The sequence below is a fragment of the Castor canadensis genome, chromosome 8 (genome assembly GCF_047511655.1).
Source record: "Castor canadensis chromosome 8, mCasCan1.hap1v2, whole genome shotgun sequence".
In the NCBI taxonomy this organism is placed as follows: Eukaryota; Metazoa; Chordata; class Mammalia; order Rodentia; family Castoridae; genus Castor; species Castor canadensis.
The window spans coordinates 133,171,456-133,191,812 of record NC_133393.1 but is presented as its reverse complement, the minus strand read 5'-3'; the positions used below and the strand labels follow the sequence as shown (position 1 = coordinate 133,191,812).

General features: G+C 36.5%; 1 protein-coding gene across 5 annotated transcripts in view; it reads left to right on the top strand.

Moving 5' to 3' along the window:
* Positions 1-14,416, top strand: part of Ntn4 (netrin 4) — a 113,255-nt gene extending 98,839 nt beyond the window's left edge. For all 5 annotated transcript variants that reach the window (XM_074084161.1, XM_074084162.1, XM_020164014.2 and 2 more), the window contains exons 8-10: positions 5,164-5,232; positions 7,593-7,763; positions 12,998-14,416. In XM_074084161.1, the coding sequence (XP_073940262.1) occupies positions 5,164-5,232; positions 7,593-7,763; positions 12,998-13,140 (383 nt within the window). In that variant the 3' untranslated portion in view covers positions 13,141-14,416. The remainder of the gene's footprint in view (positions 1-5,163; positions 5,233-7,592; positions 7,764-12,997) is intronic.
* The last annotated feature ends 5,941 nt before the right edge of the window (positions 14,417-20,357 follow it).

The following is a 20,357-nucleotide window of genomic DNA, read 5'->3' as shown; positions in this document are numbered from 1 at the left end:
TTAATTACTGGTTCAATATCTTCCATGGTTATCAATTTATTTTATTGTTGAATTGGTGTTGATGAAGTTTTATGGAAAATTATCAATTTCATTTTAAAAATTTTATTGGCATAAAGTTATACATAATATTCATGTGTAAACATATTCACAGTCTACTCAATAGGTAGTTAAGTCTCCTTTTTGTCCCTAACCTTATTCTTGCACTTTTTTCTTGTTGTTTAATCAACATTGTTGACCTTAATTGCTTTACAAAGAACAACTTCTGGTTCAGTTCATCTATTTCATTTGTGTTAATTTCACTAATTTCTCATCTGATTTTTAAGTTTGCTTGTTTATTCCTTTTCTAGTTTTGTGAGTTCAGTGATTTACTCCTTTAAGTTTAGTCATTCTTGTTTTCAACAAGTACTCTTAAGGTTTTTATATGCAATATTTTATCTATCATTCAGTTATAAATTTCTGTGGTTTCCATTAAAAATATCTTTGTAACTCACTGAGTTGTCTATTATGTATACTTAATTGCTCAAGCATAGGGGTTTTTAAAGTTTTTTTGTTTTTTTATGTGTGGTAACAGAAACTCAGGACTTCATGTATGCAAAGCAGACACTCTACTGCTTTAACCACACCATTTTGCTCTGGTTATTTTGGGGATGAGATCTCACAAACTGTTTGCCTGGGCTGGCCTCAAACTGTGATCCTCCTGATCTCAGCCTCCCAAATAGCTAGGAGGTACAGGTGTGAGCCATCGGTGCCTGGCCAAACAGGGATTTTTAGACCATTTTATCGATGATCTCTAATCTATTTCATTGTATTATACCTCTTCTTTGAAAACAAGGAGGGCAACTTGGATCCATTTTGAGGCTACTTACAAAACCAGGTACATAATTTGCAGGACTCAGTGCTAGTTGAAATGCACCTTGTTTAAAACTGATTACAGATTTCAAGGTGACACACATAGCATTTAAATCAAGTACAAGATCCTTCTCAGCATAGAACCCAGTGTGACTGTGCAGTTATCATCCATGAAGCTAGCCTGCAGCTTGCTAAAAAATGAAAGACCCAGGTCCTGAGCAACCATAGTTTGGTTTTGTTTCTATTTCCAACCTCATTTTCTAAGCAAGAGGAGCCTTACCCAGTCTCTGTCCTTAAAGTGTCCCTCTTTTGTCCCTTAGTTCCTTAAGATCTGAATTCCTGGCCACTGCTGCCCCATTCTGAAACCAGAAGCAAAAGATGTAGGATTTAGGGACCCTTCCCTTTTACACATTCACTCATTTCTAATCCACGGAGATATGTCTAGACTTTTACATAGGCAATGTCTGTTTTGTTTTCTCTTTTGTGAAACATTGCTGGGTGTTTAGATCTTCTACTTTACTAAAACAATGGCTTTCTATTATTCCCCATGTCGTCTGCTGAACCAAATCTGTAACAATGGGGTTCTTAGGCCTGTAGTGCGTCACTAAGCCCATCAGACTTGTTATGAGGGAGCTGGCAGCAGGAAGCACAGTGTTTTGGCACCAGAACAACTCCAGACTCTCGTGTTCGCCACAGCTGCGTGGTCTATGATGTCCCCAGAGAGCCTGTGAGACTCATCTCGATGCGCTCCAGATGGAGAGAGACTTTGTTCAGTTTCCGGCTAAACAGCAGCGTTCCCACTGGGTGTAGGAAAGTGGTCCTGGGCATCTGTCTTCAACAAAAAATGATGGGCAGTTTCTTAAGCACTTGAAAATCAAGTTCATCCTCAAATTTAGGTGCCTACTTAACTGTGGATCTACTTTAACTTTCCATAAAAACTTGAACTGTGTTTTTAAAGCAGTATGCCAATAAAATGCCCTAATCTTTCCTTTCTTCTTCTCTCCCTTCTTTCCTTCCTTTCTTTTTTTTTTTTTTTCCAGGGCTATGATGGAACCCAGGGCACTGGATATTTAGGCAGGCAACTCTACCTCTGACCTATACCTCCAGCCCCTTCATACTCTTAATTTCAACCACTTCTTGAGAGGCAGAAAACACCAGATGTGAAAATTTTACTTCCTCAATAACAAAAACTGGTTTTAAGTGGTACCATAGAACTATAACCTATGCTCCTTTTTAAAAATGTTCTAGCGAAATGTTATCATTCGCTGGTAAATGGATGGAATTGGAGAACATCATTCTGAGTGAGGTTAGCTTGGCCCAAAAGACCAAAAATCGTATGTTCTCCCTCATATGTGGACATTAGATCAAGGGCAAACACAACAAGGGGATTGGACTTTGAGCACATGATAAAAGTGAGAGCACACAAGGGAGGGGTGAAGATAAGACACCTAAAAAATTATCTAGCATTTGTTGCCCTTAACACAGAGAAACTAAAGCAGATACCTTAAAAGCAACTGAGGCCAATAGGAGAAGGGGATTGGGAACTAGAGAAAAGGTTAGATCAAGAAGAATTAACTTAGAAGGTAACACCCACGCACAGGAAATCAATGTGAGTCAATGCCCTGTATAGCTATCCTTATCTCAACCAGCAAAAACCCTTGTTCCTTCCTATTATTGCTTATACTCTCTCTACAACAAAATTAGAAATAAGGGCAAAATAATTTCTCCCGGGTATTGAGGGGGTGGGGGGAAAGGGAGAGGGAGGGGGCGGAGTGGGTGGTAAGGGAGGGGGTGGGGGCAGGGGGGAGAAATGACCCAAGCCTTATATGCACATATGAATAATAAAACAATAAAAAAAAGTTCTAGTAACGTAGTATAACCAAACAAGCTTTTCTCCTCTTCCAGGTTTCTTTTAAGAAAATACATCTGGACTGAAACCTAACAAGCAAATTTTTTTTCCTGAGATGTTTTTTCACTATGTTGTTCAGGCTAGTCTCCAACCTCTGGGCTCAAGTAATCCGTCTGCCTCAGCCTCCTGAGTAGCTGGGAGTTCAGGCATGTACACCATGCCCAGTTTGACAAACAAATTTTAATATTTGAGCTGTAAGCTCAAAGGGATATTGTAAGGCAGCCAAAGAAAGACCGTCAAAGTGCCCAGGCTGGAGTCAAAGCACAATCCTCCTGCCTCTACCTCTCAAGTACCTGGGATTTAAGGCATGAAACACCATTTAATATAGTCTTAGAGAAGTCAATCAGATGCATTCTTTCTCTGGAATTTAAGTCATGAGCTAAAATGGCAAAATGTCTAGATGATTTGAGTTCATGACCCCAGTGGCGAAGCTGTAAGAGAGACTGCTGTTCCTGCAGTCTCTGGGGCTTCCTGATTACTGATCTTTCTGAGTCCTGGTTCTTCTGCTGCTTCTCCCTTCTGAGAACTACTCCATATCCTTTCAATAAGTTACCTAGAAAAGTGATTGCTGCCACAAGCCTTTACATTAGGCAACCCTGAATACTCTCCTCCTAACTTCCCTATTTGCTAGTGACAGTACAGTCCTTGGCCACCTTAGCAGAAAACTTCATTTTTACCAAGTTCGTTTTCATTTTTCCTTTATCCTTGCCATCACCCAATCCATTAACACTATTTGCAAGCAAACTCTGAAGTATCTCTTGACACTTCTTCCTTCCTTCCTTCCCCACTTCCAGTCTCACTGTTGTAGCCCAGGCTAGCCCCCAACTCATGGTCCTCCTGCCTCAGCCTCTTGAATGCTGGGATTGTGTACAGGCATGTGCCACCATGCCCAGCTTGATACTTCTTCCTTTCTCGACCCACAGTCACCTCTCCAGTTCGACCCACATTGTCTGATCAACAGACACCGCCCCAGTTAGACCCACTCTTACATTGCTTTGCTCGCTCTTTTATCTCCACATTCCTATCAAATTTCTACCTGTTAAGACTCTTAAGTGAGTAAATTAGTGTGAAATAAAATGGCACCTGGTAAGGCTAGGGCTGTAGCTCAGGGTAGAGAGTTTTTCCAGCGTGCACTAGACCCTGGGTTCAATCCCCAATCCAACAGAGAAAAAGCTGTTAAAGTACCTGGCATATAGTAAATGCTCCTCAGTAAGAGCTAGTGGCTACCACTCAGTGCTAATGAAATGCAGGACATGAGAGCAGGAGAGGAGAGGAGAGGAAAGGGGGACACTAAATCCAATTGTTAGATCAGTAAAAATGAAGATCACATCTGCTCTAAGTTTTAGGAACATAAAAATGAATAAGACATACCATTGTTTTTCTTATAGTCATTGTTTCAAGGTGCACTCTAGAGAAGAAACATACATAGATAAGTATGAGAGTGCTATATGTAATCTATGTGCATTGTGAACGTCTTCTACAGGGCCTGGCAAATTGCTCCTATATAATACCTATAAGAAATAATTCAACTGTTGGGAGAAAATACTTTTTCTTGAAAGTCCATTTCAAATCCTTCTTCAACCATGAAGCCTTTTTCCATCTTCCCAAACAATATGTGACCTCCTACCCAAGCATGTTGTACCTCTCATAGACCACTCGCCACTTTCTATTACTCACTTCATTGGCCTTACTGAATTTTATAAGCCTTAAGCAAGAATTGCATCTTGCTCGTCTTTCTATACCCCGAAGGAAAAACACTATGGCTTGCACATCGTGAGTGCTAAATAAATAATCTTACAAAACGATAACATCCAATACTACTGTCCAATTACCTTCAATGGGCTATCCATTCATTTTATTCTATATGACTTTTGTTGTTTTGAACACTACCTTAAAAAAGACAATTGTCTTCTCTGTATATTATCCATGTAGTATGTTCCCATTCATAACACTGGACTGTATTTACCATAACATCAGTTACAAGCATTGAAATATGACATTGTTTCTTCCTTCTATAATTTTCTCAGGTTAATATTTTATTAGATGATAACTAATTCATTTAAGAAAGAAACTACTTCTTTTGAAGGACTTTCATAGTTGCTTAATATTTATGGATTATATTGTATGATCACTCAAGGCTTAAAGAGCATGTTACCTCACCAGGCGCTAGTGGCTACTCGGAAGATCGCGGTTTAAAGCCAGCCCAGGCAAATAGTTCACGAGATGCTCAAAAAAAAATCATCAAAAAAAGGGTTGGTGGAGTGGCTCAAGGTGTAGGCCCTGAGTTCAAACACCAGTACTGGAAAAAAAAAAAGAGTATGTTAACTGGATTTACTTGCTGGTCCTACCTTCCTTCCTTCCTTCCTTTTAAATAACTAACACCATTTTCCTTTTATTTTCTATAGGTAAATGTGAATGTAAGGAACAGGTGTTAGGAAATCCCAAGGCATTCTGTGGAATGAAATATTCATACGGTGAGTTTGGAGTCCTCAAATGATTCAGATCACCTAATTCAAACCAAGTACAGAGAGTTTTAAGGAAATGGGAGGCCTGGCTGATGACATTAGCACATTACCTAGCACATACCAGATACGTGGAAAATAGGAAGAAGAGGATATATATATTTGTGAGTCAGTAAGACTAGTAGTTATCCACTTAGCTTTCTTCTCTAACTTCTCTGAATATTCTAGACTACTCTACCTTTCAAATGTCAGGACAATACATCATATGGAAAAAAGAACATGGTACTGTCCTAAGTAAAGACTGTTGCTGTCTTCAAATTCTAAATGGACTTATATTTACAATTAAATATATTGAGATACCTTATCTTGCCAACACATTCTTGACTGACATTTGTGGCTTTTTTTATTGTTCTGTGGTTTATATGCCTGAAATAATCATTACAATGAAGATAAAATTTTAAGTCATAATTCCTGAAACTAAGCACAGTATTTAAGTTCTTGATAACATTGTATTTAATGTCATAAAAGATTTAAAAGTAAGTGGTAAAATCCAAATAAATCTTATCTAATATTACATGCACAGCTCCCTCTCTTTACTTCCCAACTTGGCCAAGTAATAGAAGAGAGCTTTTGAAATGTATAGAGCCCAATAAAGGAGAGACAGTTCAGAAGGAATGGCATTTATTACTAAAAGCAGGAAACACGACAATTTCCTCCAAAGTCAGTTCAGCGAAAATGTCAACAGGTTCTTATTATCATATAGGATTGGCAGCTCTCAACAACAACCAATCTTTCAATTAACTGTTATCAGTTTTCCACTTAAGACAATGTGAACATTGTTAAAGATGTAATGACACTCTTTGTATTATTGAGTACATTACATCTTCAGGCTTGGAAAATTTTTCTTCCCTCTAGTCTCTGGCTTAATGGAGAAAATACTTGGCTTGTTTATTCCTTTATCAAATATTTATTGAATGATAGCAGTGAACAGACAAGGCCCTGCTCTCAGGCTACAGGCTAGTGGAAGAATCACAGTGAATATCCGCCATGAGCCAGGCACTATGCTGTATATTCTTCCTGTGTTCATCTCATCAGGGACCAATCCAAACTCTTCTCTAACCAAGGAGTCCCTTAACATAAGCAGTTCACTGAATTTCCTAAAACACACAAGACTAGGTGGAGGTCCTAAGACCCATTAGAAATCTAAACTTTGATGATTCAATAAAGATAGCTTTGTGACAATTATATTCTCAGAAGATGGGATCAGCCAAGAAATGATTCTCTTATTGCACATAGTCTTTCATCATGATTTGCAAGAGTTCACCTAGTGATACAGAAAATTGCATTCTAGTGTTCCTTAGGTCTGTTTCCTTCTCCATCCCAGCTTATTGCATTACTTAATCTTTAGCCACATCCATCTCATAGATGGGAGAGCACAGTAGAATCACAAGTCAAGCAGGATACTGAGCTCTGTAATGACACTGTACTGTACTGTACATTTCAAGAAAAGCTAGAAGAAAGAACTTTGATGTTTGCACTACAGAGAAATGATAAATGTCTGAGTAGATCTGCTTACTCTGATTTGAACATAACACAATGTATATATATACTGAAATCTTACCTAGGTCTCTGTAAATATGCACAATTTTATGTGTCAGTTTTAAAATACTTTTGAAATTGCTTAAAAAAATTAAAAAGAATACTCGAGTTCTGTCATCATGTAGAGGAACAACTTCACTAACCCCTGTCAGCTTTCATTGTACACTAGAGGAGGAAAAAAAATAGTAGATAATTGATAGCACTATATAATCTCTTTTAGACTATATAAAATATATTCTGCTCATAACACTTTGTGCTCATCCCAAAACAAATAGGAGAGAAATAATAAAAATAAGAGCTGAAATCAATGAAATAGGAACCAAAAAAACCATACAAAGAATTAATGAAACAAAAAGTTGGTTCTCATAACACTTTGCTCTCTGTCATAACTTTATACAGTGTAAAAGCATAATATAATTAAAATTTAAATAAGAACCAGGATAACAATTCTACTTCCTATTTCTTTCTATATAGGTTTGATAGCAGAACATACTTGATTATATTTGCAGAAGGCAAATGACTGATATCCTACTAGTATAGTGATACAGGAGGGAGTAGAAGTTGAAATCACCCAAGAAATAATATAGTTAACATAAGTGAGTTGAAGTCAATGCAAAAATGAATGAGCTAATGATTTTTAAGCAAATTTCTACATTCTGATCATCATTAAGTCAGCTTTCCAGTATATACTGAAATGCATATTTAAGTTGTTCAAATTTTAGAAGGCAGGGTTCATTCTATATATTTTGACTTTTGGAATCATATTGTTACAGTGCTAAAAATAAAGATTTTATCAGCTCATGATAAAGGTTCTCATGCTGAGGTCAACGTGAAGATTAAAAAAGTCTTAAAATCCACCAAACTGAAGATCTTAAGAGGAAAGAGAACACTATACCCAGAATCATGGACAAACAGAGGCTGCACGTGTCCAATCCTCAATCCTGGTGAGCATTAGACTTTCCTTCCTTGTCTCGTTGATTTGCTGCTTGCTGTCTTACGTTCTCTGAACCACAACCTATGTAAACTTAACAAGGGTATCTCTCCTTTTCACCATCTGAATTTTGGGTAAAATCCAAATAGAATTCTTTCAACTGACATCAAAAAATTATTTCTCTTCCATGTGCCCCATTAAGGTAAAATGTTTTAAAAATCTGACAATATAATTCTTTCTGTCCTACAAGAGAAGTCTCAGATTGAGTCCAGGTCCCAATTGCATAGAAAAAACTTTCATGAATTATCTTCCACTAGCACGTTATCTGAAAGTTACGTCCTATTACATTAGAACCTGTTCCAAAAGAAAGCTTGAATGCAAAATCCCATCTGTACAAATAATATTGAATTCATTTTTGATATTGCATGAGAAGCATCTGTTTCTCCTGGAGAGAAAACAACTCTCAAGTTCTCATCATGTCGTTTTTCATTTAATGATCATTCTGGTTTCAAATTAGAAGCAGCAGAAAAAAATTTAATACAATTTTAGAGAAACTAGTAATGGAGGGAAATTTTATTTGAACCTTAAAATGTATGGCTGAGGTAGAGACAAACCAGTAACTGTAGGTATTCTCATCTCAACATATGTACTCTTCATCCTATGCTGCTTATTTCCTTGTCTCCCTCATTAAATTTGGAGCAGGATTTAGTTTTTTGATCATAGTACCTTCAGTACCTACTCTTAGCACCCAGAGATTGGTAATATAATACTCAGAGGGTAGTTTCTAGTAAAACAAATAATTCAAAAAAGTCCTCTATTTCCTTGTTTAAATATTTTAATCTGTTTTTTTCCGTTTATATAGTTGTCATCTGTGTCTTAGGAGCACTGTTGAAACAGGTGCATAATTTATGTTCTGGATTTAATTTCTTCATATAAGCGAGGAAATCACAATTGTGTTAATAAGAAGTCTTTTATGGTTGTGAATAAATTTTTTTAAAAAACAGATAACGCAGAGGAGAGAGAGAGAGGAAGTGGCAATAAAATATCCCCTAAATCTAAACAATCTGGCAGTGAAACAGAAGTTTTAATGTTTTCTTAACTGTTAACTAATTTCTTACACCCTTTTATACCCCTTCAGTATTACTTTGTAATTCAAATTCATTTGAATTTTAATAAAAGAGGAAAAAAGATATTTTAAATCATAAAGATATGTAGTTCCAAAGAATAAATTGAAGTAATAAGAATCTTGGATTTTGAATACAGGAAACTAAGAACCATTAATTTAAGTTCTTTTTCCCAATGGTCTGTGCTTAGTCTTCATAAGCACTTTTTCTATTATCTTGGCAAAAGAAAAAAAAAAAGTCTGCCCAGTTTTTCAGTAAGACATAAAAACAAAAGTTTGACCATCTGAGCCACCCTCCAGGAAGTGAACTATACTTCCTAATCAGGTTTCTGCCAGAGTCAAAGAAGCAACTGAGTTCAACACAATTGAAAACATAAGTGCAGTTATTCAAAGAATTCTTGAAAACATGTTTACTTGCTTTGAAGAAAAGACTGCAACCTGCCAAAGCAAAACCAGACACTCTTTCATTTTACTTTGTTTTTCCATTTTTACAAGTTCAATAGCTAAGGCCAAAGAAAGCTGATAAGAAAATTCTGAAAGCTTACACCTCAACTTGCTTCCTTTGCCACTTTTGAAAAGGAGCAAAGTAACTGGGTATCCATGCAAATTCAGCCCTCATTCATGAATATATCCTCTCATTCATCAATGGTATGTGTTAGAGTATCAAGACTAGCACTGAAGTACATTTTCTTTTTCTATGGATACAAAATGACATTTTGTGCCCTCAAACATGTAGCAAAGTAGATTGCAAAGCATAGAGATAGAAAAATTAAATGTAAACATGTTTTGCATGTTAATCTTTGGTATGATGGTGCCCCATAATTTAGGGATTTACTCAGTATTATATATTAGTTTAATTTATATGTTTACTTTAAATTAATGGTAAGTTCCTGCAGTATTTGTTCTACTTACAGCTTCAAAGTAAATTCATTAAAATACTTAATCTTGAAGTTATTTTTTAAAAACTGCTTTACTGTATATATATATATATACAGTTTGCTTGTTTAGTTTTATTTTTTGGCTATACTAGAGATTGAACCAACAGCCTTGTGCAAGCTAGCAAGCATTCTACCACTGAGCTATATCCCCAATCTTTTTTATTTTATTTTGAGGTAGGGTCTCACTAAATTATTCAGACTGGCCTCAAACTTGTCATCTTCCAAACTTTTTGCAGTTGCTCCAAGTGGAGAGGGGAGGGGATAGAGGGGGAGGGTGGGTGGGAGGCGATCTAACCAATGTACAATATAAGTCTATATGGAATTGACACAATGAATCTCCCCTGTACAATGAATATATCCTAATTTTAAAAAGGGATGGAAATTCTAAAAAAAAAAAAAATCCTATGATCTTCCTGCCTCAATCTCAAGTAGCTGAGATTACCATTGTGTGCCACCACACCCGGGGACACAATTGTACTTTTAACTAGTCTGCTAATTAGATATTGGGACTCTTTTTCATGCAGAAGCTAAGGTTACTTTTTTTTTTTTCATTTTTCTTTTATTATTCATATGTGCATACAAGGCTTGGTTCATTTCTCCCCCCTGCCCCCACCCCCTCCCTTACCACCCACTCCACCCCCTCCCGCTCCCCCCCTCAATACCCAGCAGAAACTATTTTGCCCTTATCTCTAATTTTGTTGTAGAGAGAGTATAAGCAATAATAGGAAGGAACAAGGGGTTTTGCTGGTTGAGATAAGGATAGCTATACAGGGCATTGACTCACATTGATTTCCTGTGCGTGGGTGTTACCTTCTAGGTTAATTCTTTTTGATCTAACCTTTTCTCTAGTACCTGTTCCCCTTCTCCTATTGGCCTCAGTTGCTTTAAGGTATCTGCTTTAGTTTCTCTGCATTAAGGGCAACAAATGCTAGCTAGTTTTTTAGGTGTCTTACCTATCCTCACCCCTCCCTTGTGTGCTCTCGCTTTTATCATGTGCTCATAGTCCAATCCCCTTGTTGTGTTTGCCCTTGATCTAATGTCCACATATGAGGGAGAACATACGATTTTTGGTCTTTTGGGCCAGGCTAACCTCACGCAGAACGATGTTCTCCAATTCCATCCATTTACCAGCGAATGATAACATTTCGTTCTTCTTCATGGCTGCATAAAATTCCATTGTGTATAGATACCACATTTTCTTAATCCATTCGTCAGTGGTGGGGCATCTTGGCTGTTTCCATAACTTGGCTATTGTGAATAGTGCCGCAATAAACATGGATGTGCAGGTGCCTCTGGAGTAACAGTCTTTTGGGTATATCCCCAAGAGTGGTATTGCTGGATCAAATGGTTAAGGTTACCTTTTAAAGAATGTACATAGAAGGCACATAGAACTTGGATGACCTACGTAGGTGTAGCTAAGCTTGACCCTTGAGTTATAGTAAAAACTGTGCTCTCTCCACTGGCAGTTTTATTTTTCCACTTGAATTAGAAAAAAAAATGATTGTGATGTTACTTGGGACTATATACACATTCAGTTTTCTGTTAACTATTCTTTTAATGATTTTATCACTTATTGACAATTCTTTTCTGAATCCATATTTTCATTGGAGTTTGATTTTTTTTTAATTCTATCTAACTGTCTTCACTTATTAGCTGACATTCTGTAAGAGGACTTTCTCTCTGAACCTGGGTTATTAAGTTACCATGAAATACAGTTCTTATTGTAAAGTCAGGAAAATGTTAAATTCTTTTCCTTTAATTTCCAATTTTCAAAGTAAGAAGTGGTATTAACAGCTGCCTCAAAAGATAACAAACTAATTTTTCTCTAGCTTTCTGGGTTTTGAGTATCATTTTGCAATTATGGAAATTCATTGATTCAGTGTATTTCCACACATAATTATTATGCTTCTTTTTTTCCTCTTATTTTTTTTACTATTGTTTTACAGGGTACATTGTGACTTTTTTTTCTAAGACTATATATCATAGTTGAATTTACTCCCTCCATCATTCTCCTTTATCCTCCTTCCCCTGATTCCTGGAACAGTTTCAGCAGGTCTCATTTTTCCATTTTCATTCATGAGTACATAATATTTCACCATATTCACCCTCCTGTGCTTCTTGATGCTCAAATTATCACAAGTTATAACTTGTTACAACCCCTTCTTGCCAGCTTCTACGTTCTTTTAAAAAGACCCACATTAAACTCTGAAGTCTCCATGACTTTTAGCAGAATGGTACGTCCCATACTCACTTATACTACCTGCCTGGACCTTGGATAAGCTGTCCTTACCCATAAGGCTTAAATTAATATTTTCATTTCAATTTTAGTAACTACCCTTTTACTCAACTAAGATTTTAAAGTAAATGGTACTTTATCTTATACTGGAAAGTTGCCTCATAAACATACTTATTTTCCCAATCCAGTAATATTTTAAAAAATTGTTTCTAAATCCCAAAATTGACACCATTACAAATTTCTTTAATATATAGGCAATGAGACTTTTCATCATTTTATGCATTTGTTAGACAACTTTTTTATTTGAAGCTTGAAAAGAATTTTTTAAATTATAAGGACAACACTAGATCTGATCAAGTCTCAATATTTTTTAGTATATCACAAACATTTTATAGTTCCAAAACACATTGACTTTATATAGGGAATATGAGTTCTTTTATGTAATTCATAGCTCTTTTTCAACATGTTTTTCCCAATAGCTGCCTCACTCTTATAAAATCCTTCTAAATATATACAATCATACATAGTGAGTCTCCAAGAAATACTGATTTATAGCATAATGCTAAATGCACATAAAATCCTACGTTTTTCCCCATAAAGGGTGGTGGGTACAGTACAAAGTGCTAGAATCAGACAGACCTGAGTTTGAGTCAGTGTGCTGCTACTTACTGGGAGATACTGAACAGGGTTCTTAACCTTGCTGAGCCTCAGTATTCTTATAAAAAGAATATTCATTTCATATTTTTTTTCAAGATTAAATGAGTTGATACATGTAAAGTACTTACCACATAGTCAATACTTATTAAATTATTAAATCACCCATTGTTGTCTTTTGCCCATTTCAACATGTACATATAAAACTATGAACCGTGAGTGTGTGCAACTGCTGAAGTCACACCTCCCCCTTCAATAAAGTTTACTGTGTTGCTCCAATTTGTGTTCTCTTTTAGGTTTGGAGTACCTGGTAGCTGGACATGAAGATATAAGAACAGGTAAATTAGTCGTGAATATGAAAAGTTTTGTCCAACACTGGAAGCCATCTCTTGGAAGAAAAGTCATGGATATTTTAAAAAGAGAGTGCAAGCAGCAATAACAGAATATTGCACATCATGGCACTTCTCTGTGTACAAAACACAAGTGGAATGAAAAAGAGACCTCAAAAATGAAACTGGAATTTTTTTTAAAGTGCCAAAATGTAAAGAAATGTTCCAATGCATGGGCCTGTCTAACTTATCTGTTCTAGACATGCTTAAATACAGTTTTGTTTCATAAAGAGGCATGAAAAACCCAACACTGAGATCTGTTTTCTATGAAACTGACTCTGAAAGTTACTAGCAGTGTAATATTTAGCAGTAATCCATTAAGGGCAGTACCTCCTACAAGGAGTCCTCCCAGCTTCAGATATGTTATTTACATTTGATGCTACTTAAAGTAATTAATGAGATTTTAAGGAATCCCAACCCTACTATCAGAAAAGATGTTATCTTAAAAAGAACCTCCTCTTGTGTGTTATGTATGAACTTTGGTCTGTGGGATGTGAAATGGAACCTCTCTATATGTATATACTATTTCCTTGTATAAAGCACTTTACTACCTACACCTTGAGTGGTGAACTTTTGGAGACTGCTGTTGACAGGAAGAGAAGAAAAGGGAGTGAGTAAAAACCTACTGAAACAGGAGCACTGCCACTCTATGTGGACAAAGTGACCTATAAGAGAAGTTGTACTATTAGCCTTAGGAAACTATGTGAAGATGTAACCTGAAAGGAGAATGTCTGAATGAAGTCTTAGCCTTGGGCTAAAGGTTAGATTCCAAGATCCTGGCCACGATGAAACTTTTCTTGAAAAAACTAAAGAAAAAGAGATTTAAAATAAGAGAAAGAAATCATGAGTGCAGAAATATATTTGCATAAGGGGGAAATGGACTGTAAAAGTTAAAGCTCTTTTACTTGTCATGCACTTGTATACACTTCAAAAATAATTGTAGACACAGAATTGTTATATTTTTGTGTTTAGTATTTAAACCCAAACACTGAAACAGTTTTCCTCCTTGTCTTTATTAACAGTATATAGTCATTATCTTTACCCATCTTTTAACACACTGTCTGTGATATTCACCAAATTACAATTTTCATTATTTTCATCTTCTGTACCCATGCATAACCACTTTACAGTTTCTTCTGTACTTGAATATACAAAACATAAACCACAGTGCCATAAGATTAAATTCACATACAAAACATATTTTCCTGAGGTCCTGTGGACTTGCAATATATATGTATATATACATATGTGTATGTGTATATATATATTGCTTTGTTAATTTGTTTTTGTATTTCATATATGTAATAAAGGAATATGATCTCCTGATTTTGGTCTCATTTCTTGATCAACACTATCATTGATGCTGAAGACTAACATCTCTTAATAAGGAAACTTAAATCTAATTCCTTAAATTAAGAAAATAAATTTAGGGAGGAAAAGAAAGGGGCCCAGTATTTCTACCCTGTTAATGGTGAGGTTTGGGGAGAGTGGGAGCTAATTCAGATGTGGTTATGTTCTGTAGTCTTTGGACATGAACTTTTTTTTTTAATCAGGTGCCTTGTAACTTTTATATTACATTTATTTTTAAACTAATTTTTAAAGTAATAAATGTTCACTGTTGAAAATACAGGGAAAGTAGTCAGGAGGGTCAGGAGACGGGGGTGGCTCAAGTGATAGAGTGCTTGCCTAGCAAGTACAAGGTCCTGGGTTCAAACCCCAGGACTGCTCCCCAAAAAGCTATAAAAACAAAAATACAAATAAACCTTAATGGGAAAAAATTATGCTCCAACTGTCCTCCATTAATAACCATTAATATATTAGTGTTTATGTGCAGACCATTTTCTTTTTTTTTTCTTTTATTATTCATATATGCATGCAAGGCTTGGGTCATTTCACCCCCCTGCCCCCACCCCCTCCCTTACCACCCATTCCGCCCCCTCCCTCTCCCCCCCACCCCCTCAATACCCAGCAGAAACTGTTTTTGCGCAGACCATTTTCTATGCATCCACACATCTTTTATGTAATTGAAATTATATTATCTACACCCCTATGAAATCTTTTTTTCACCCTGTAGCATGTCTCTCAGCTCCTTACTTATTCCTCTCTTATCCTGGTGGGTGGAATACTATCTAATTGGGTTATAATTTACAAAACACTTATAAAACATCTTGGTAAGCATATCATACCAAGAAAATATTTTAAATATATCAGAGATGGAATTTTCCATCTTATTTTATTTAAAATAACTATTGCTTTTTAAAAGGAAGAATAGAAATAATGGTTACTTTTTAAAAGAGTAGAAAGATGGCCATAAAACATTAAATGAGAAAAAAATTCAGAACAACACATAATTAGCTTCCAACCCAGAGGCACACTTATTGTATATATAGTCTCAAAAGTTCTGAAAGGTAGACAGATTATAGCAGTATATATCCTTATAAGGGAAAGAAGTAGGGAGATCTTCCCTTTTATTTTATATACATTTGTTATTACTTGACTTTCTTTCTTTGATCATGTACAGCTTTGTAATTTATTTTGTAACAATTGAATCTTCATTGTTTTAATACATATTCAAGTATAATCATAACCAAAAGTTTAACTCTATTTAATTTACAAAATTGTTGGACCCTAATATGTCTTCCTAGTTCTGTTATGGCTTTGGATCTTGAATTGGGGCAGAAAGAAGAAAAAAGAAAGGAAAAAAACTTTGTGTTCCTCATTTTTAAAAGCAAACAGTGTGAGCCGGCCCCTCGTGACCCCCATTCCCATTCTGTCATACCATCACATGGTCCCATACTTCTATATATCCAGTCTCCTCCTGAGCATCTTACAAAATAACCGCCTCGGTACCAAGGCAACAGAGTCAAAAAAAACTTCCGTCTATGGCTTCGTATGAATGAGAACACTTCCTTCCAGAACTACCGAGAGAATCTCTGCCCCTAGAGTTTTGCTCCATGGACCATAGGGCTTTATTAGTCAGCGGATTGTTGTGTAATCTCCACATACCTATCCACGTGATATGCCTGAGGTCAGCACAGTCTGTGCCCTCTTCTTACATCATTTTCCCTGCAGAGGAATGTTACTAATATTTAGTATTTGATGCAATGGAAATTCTCAATAATAGGATAGTCTTTTAATAGTGTCCACTGAGTGAGGTCAAATCTGTGGGGATGTGACCACAAGTCAAAAAGCAGTGTCCATCTGGCTTTATTAAACAGAGAGCAAGGCCCAGTATGGGTAAACATAGTTCTTTGGGACACATTAGGTTTCTGCAAAAAAAATCCTTTTCTAAATGATCAGGGACTTAGTGAGTCATGGATGGGAAAAGGGTCTTGAAAATGTCTTGTGCTGTTAAGTGGCAGAGCGCTTGCCTAGCAAGCGCAAGGCCCCGAGTTCAAACCCCCAGTATTGTCAGAAAAAGGAAAGAAATGAAAGGAGGGAAGCAAAGAGAGAGAGGGAGGGAGGAAGGAAAGTCAAGGCCTTGAGTTCAAACACCAGTTCTGCTGAGAGAGAGAGAAAGAGACAGACAGAGACAGAGAGAGAAGAAAGAAGGAAAGAAGGGAGGGAGGAAGGAAAGAAGAGAAGGGGAGACGAGAGAGAGAAACAGAAAGAAAGAAAGAGAAAAAGAGAAAGAAAGAAAGGAAGGAAGAAAAGAAAATGTCTTGTGCTGGCTGTGCCACTCCCCTGGAATGCCTGAGAACATGAAGGCTGAGCACTGATTGCTTGTCCACTGAGTTTGTCACAGGCCCCAGGACTGAACTGCTTTTGTGTCCATTGTTTCAATGATAAGCAGTCTCATAACTAAACTTATCAGAGAGCCAAGGTTATTCACGACTTATTTCCCACAGTTTGGAAGGAAAATACTTATCAACAGCCTCAATTTTGCAAGGGAGATTGTTATGATAAAAATGGAACAGAAGCAAAGGGTGTGCCTGGCATGACTGACGGTTTGTTTTTTAATCATTCTTTCAGAGAATGATTTGACTGAAAATATTTTTTCAAACATGATGCCCTGCTCCCTGCATTCCTACACTTTCACCAAAGAAATTTAAACATTCCTTTACTTTCCAAGCATTAGTCACCATATTTGAAACCTGCAATATTTTAAATGACAAATTCTCAAGTTTATAATTAGCTAATTCACATATGCTGAATAAACTACAAACACAGAATGTTAGGGAAGAAAGAAATACACATTGGGCCAAAGAGATATTTCTAAGATGTAAGACTACACGTTCTGCTAAGAGAAGGTTTTAGGTCTGGTGATAAAGCTAGTGGGAAAATACTTGCCTCACATGCTGGAGGCCCTGGATTCGAAAAGTCATAGTGTGATCATCTGAACAAGAACAAATTGCAACCAGGCAAGGAATCAAAGACAAAAGCAACCACTGTTGACAAATTTTCATAGCATCAGATAATGGAGCCAGCTGCCAGTGGCTCACACCTGTAATTCTAACTATTCAGGAGGCAGAGATCAGGAGGATCTGAATTTGAAGTCAGCCCCAGGCAAATAGCTTGTGAGACCCTGTCTCAAAAAAACCCATCACAAAAAATGACTGGTAGAGTAAATGAAGCAGTAAAAGTACCTGCCTAGCAAGCATGAGGCCCTGAGTTCACACCCCAGTGCCACAAAAAAAAAAAAGAAAAAGAAAATGGTCTGCTCAGAACTCCTGGACACTACAAGGACTTCAAACTTGAATAAAAAATAAGAAAACTAATAGCAATAGGAAACAAAAATTGAGAGTTTTACAGTGTTTCACATGTGTCACTTTTGTTTCTTCCTCCTGAACAGTCCTCATGTGTGTGCTACTACTATGTCCATTTTTCAGATGAGGAAACTGAGGCACAGAGAGACTAAATTGTTCAAGGACAGTCTGCTAATAATTGTGAGGCCTGGATTTGAACCCAAGTTATTCTCACTCACAGAATTTATATTTCAACCACTAAAAGCACATTCTTTCATTCAGAAAGGAGTCCGTGGAGGTGATGCCAACTGCTCCATTTTCTTCACTGGCTGTTTCTTTTAGACCATGGTTGATGGAAGAGAGCTTGAAGGTCAACATTTCTCCCAGTTTTCCTTATCCATATTTTGAAATATAATGTATTCCATTTCCTAATTACATCACTTTCTACTATCTTTCTCAGTGATACATGGCTATTAGAGTAATGCTGTTTGCCATAGTTTATACTAAGATGAAATTGTTAGAGTCCCTTTCTACCTCCTCTCTTTTTCCTCTTACTATGGCTTCCTGAGGTGCATGTGCTTTTACATTTATTAATAATTACCCTAAACCAGAGACTGAAATTTAAAGCATTTCAAATCGATTCTCTCAGCTCTTGCAAGATGAACAAGAAGAAATTATACCAGAAAGAGATAAGGAAACAAGTAAAAATAGAGGACAAGGAGAAGGGAGAAAATAAAAGATAAAAACATAAGAGAATAAAGGAAAGCAACAGCTAGAAACAGAACTAGTTGTTTTGTTCTAGTAAGAATATACAAAATACTTCAAAGTAGAATATATTCAGTTGACCAATTCTTCCATTGCTAGATACCACAACTTATATAAGACATTTCTGAATATTTATTACAAAATTTTCTTATCTACTTCTTTTACAGTTAGTTGTGTTTGAAGAGCCAGAAAAGCTATAGAAGATAAAATAATACAGAAACCATAGGTAATAGTAATTAAGAAATTAGAAAACCAATTCACTTTACTATATACTGAAGTAGAATTTTTAATTTACCATTTATAGAGTATGTAGTCAACAAAACATTAACTATCAATAAGCATTCCCTAAAGTCTTTCTCAATATACATATTTGTCTCTTTTAACAATAACGGTTATCTCTTTTGCCCTCACTATGTGCCAGGAGCTATGCTAAACTTTATGTGGATTAGCTTATCAGCCCTTGCATAATAGCCTTGTAAAGTCAGTAATATTAGGCTGAAACTGAGGGTCAGGGAGGCCAAATAACTTGTCCAAGGTCACAGAATAAGTAAGCTTTGAACCCTGTTCATCTGCCTTCAGAATTTATACTTTTTACCTCTATGCTCTGCTGCAACCTTTAGATCAAGGATTTTCAAGTAGTATTGTGAAAATCAGCAGACATGGCCTTTTAATGCAGGGTTCTAGGCCCCTTCCTCAGGTGTCTATTTACAAAGGTCTGGATAGGGCCCAGAGAGGAACAATTTAATAAACACTATGGTGACTCAGATACAGGTGGTATACAGACAAGATGGAGAAACCCTGCTCTAAGAAATGCTTCTAGAATAGTGTCCATAAGTCATAGAATTACTCATTAGTTCTATCTCTGCAAATGTATCTCCCTCTGGTCATAAATCTACCTGGCCTTTGTCACAAATGTTATTTTATGAATAATAGTTCTTAGTCTCATAACAGGGCTGGCCTGGAGGTATAGATCAGTAGTAGAGCATTTGCCTTGCATACTCAAAGCCCTAGCATCACACACACACACAAATAAAACTAAGTTACTCAAGAACTAAAATACTGAAAGGCTATCCCTCCAGCAATTATGTATCCTTATTTCCCAACTTGGTATCAAACATAACCTGAAACTCCTTACTTCACTTTGAGCCATCTTCTCTCCTGGGCCCTGAGGCTTCATACTGCTCAGAGTTGCACTAAGATGACAGACAAAACTCTAATCAACTAGCTTTCTCTCCATCCTGAAAGAGTATACTGACCTGTCAAGATGCTACTCTTGACCAAGGGATGAGAAAGTGATAAGATAAAATAAATCATTCTAATGAGATACTTTCTCATTTTTCCACTTCTGATTTCCCCCTAACATAATACTTTATGGACCAAAGAAACCAGGGATGTCTGCAGAAATCTTTTAATGGACAATTCTAACCATGAGAATCTCAGGAACTGGTGGCAGGCCAGTGGAGAAGATATTTTTGGTCAGATGTGCCTTCCAATGCCTCATAAATCAGGCTGCCTGGACAGTTTCCTAATTTCCCTTTAGGCAGTGCCAGTCTTGCTCACAGGACCGCCAGAGACTCAAGAAGAAAGGAGAAAGATGAATAAGAAGTTACACTGGGAATGCCAGCATGAGGACTGCCTAACTTACCCTCCCTCAGAAATGTGGATTTGAAGCACAAACAAGTATCAGTATCCACACAGACTCTACACTTTTCTCATTCTTGTAAATAAGTACAATAATGGATAGCATTTTCTTTGCTAGGTATGGGGAGAAAAATCAAGGAAATATACACAACTTGCATCATAGTAAACAGAATTCC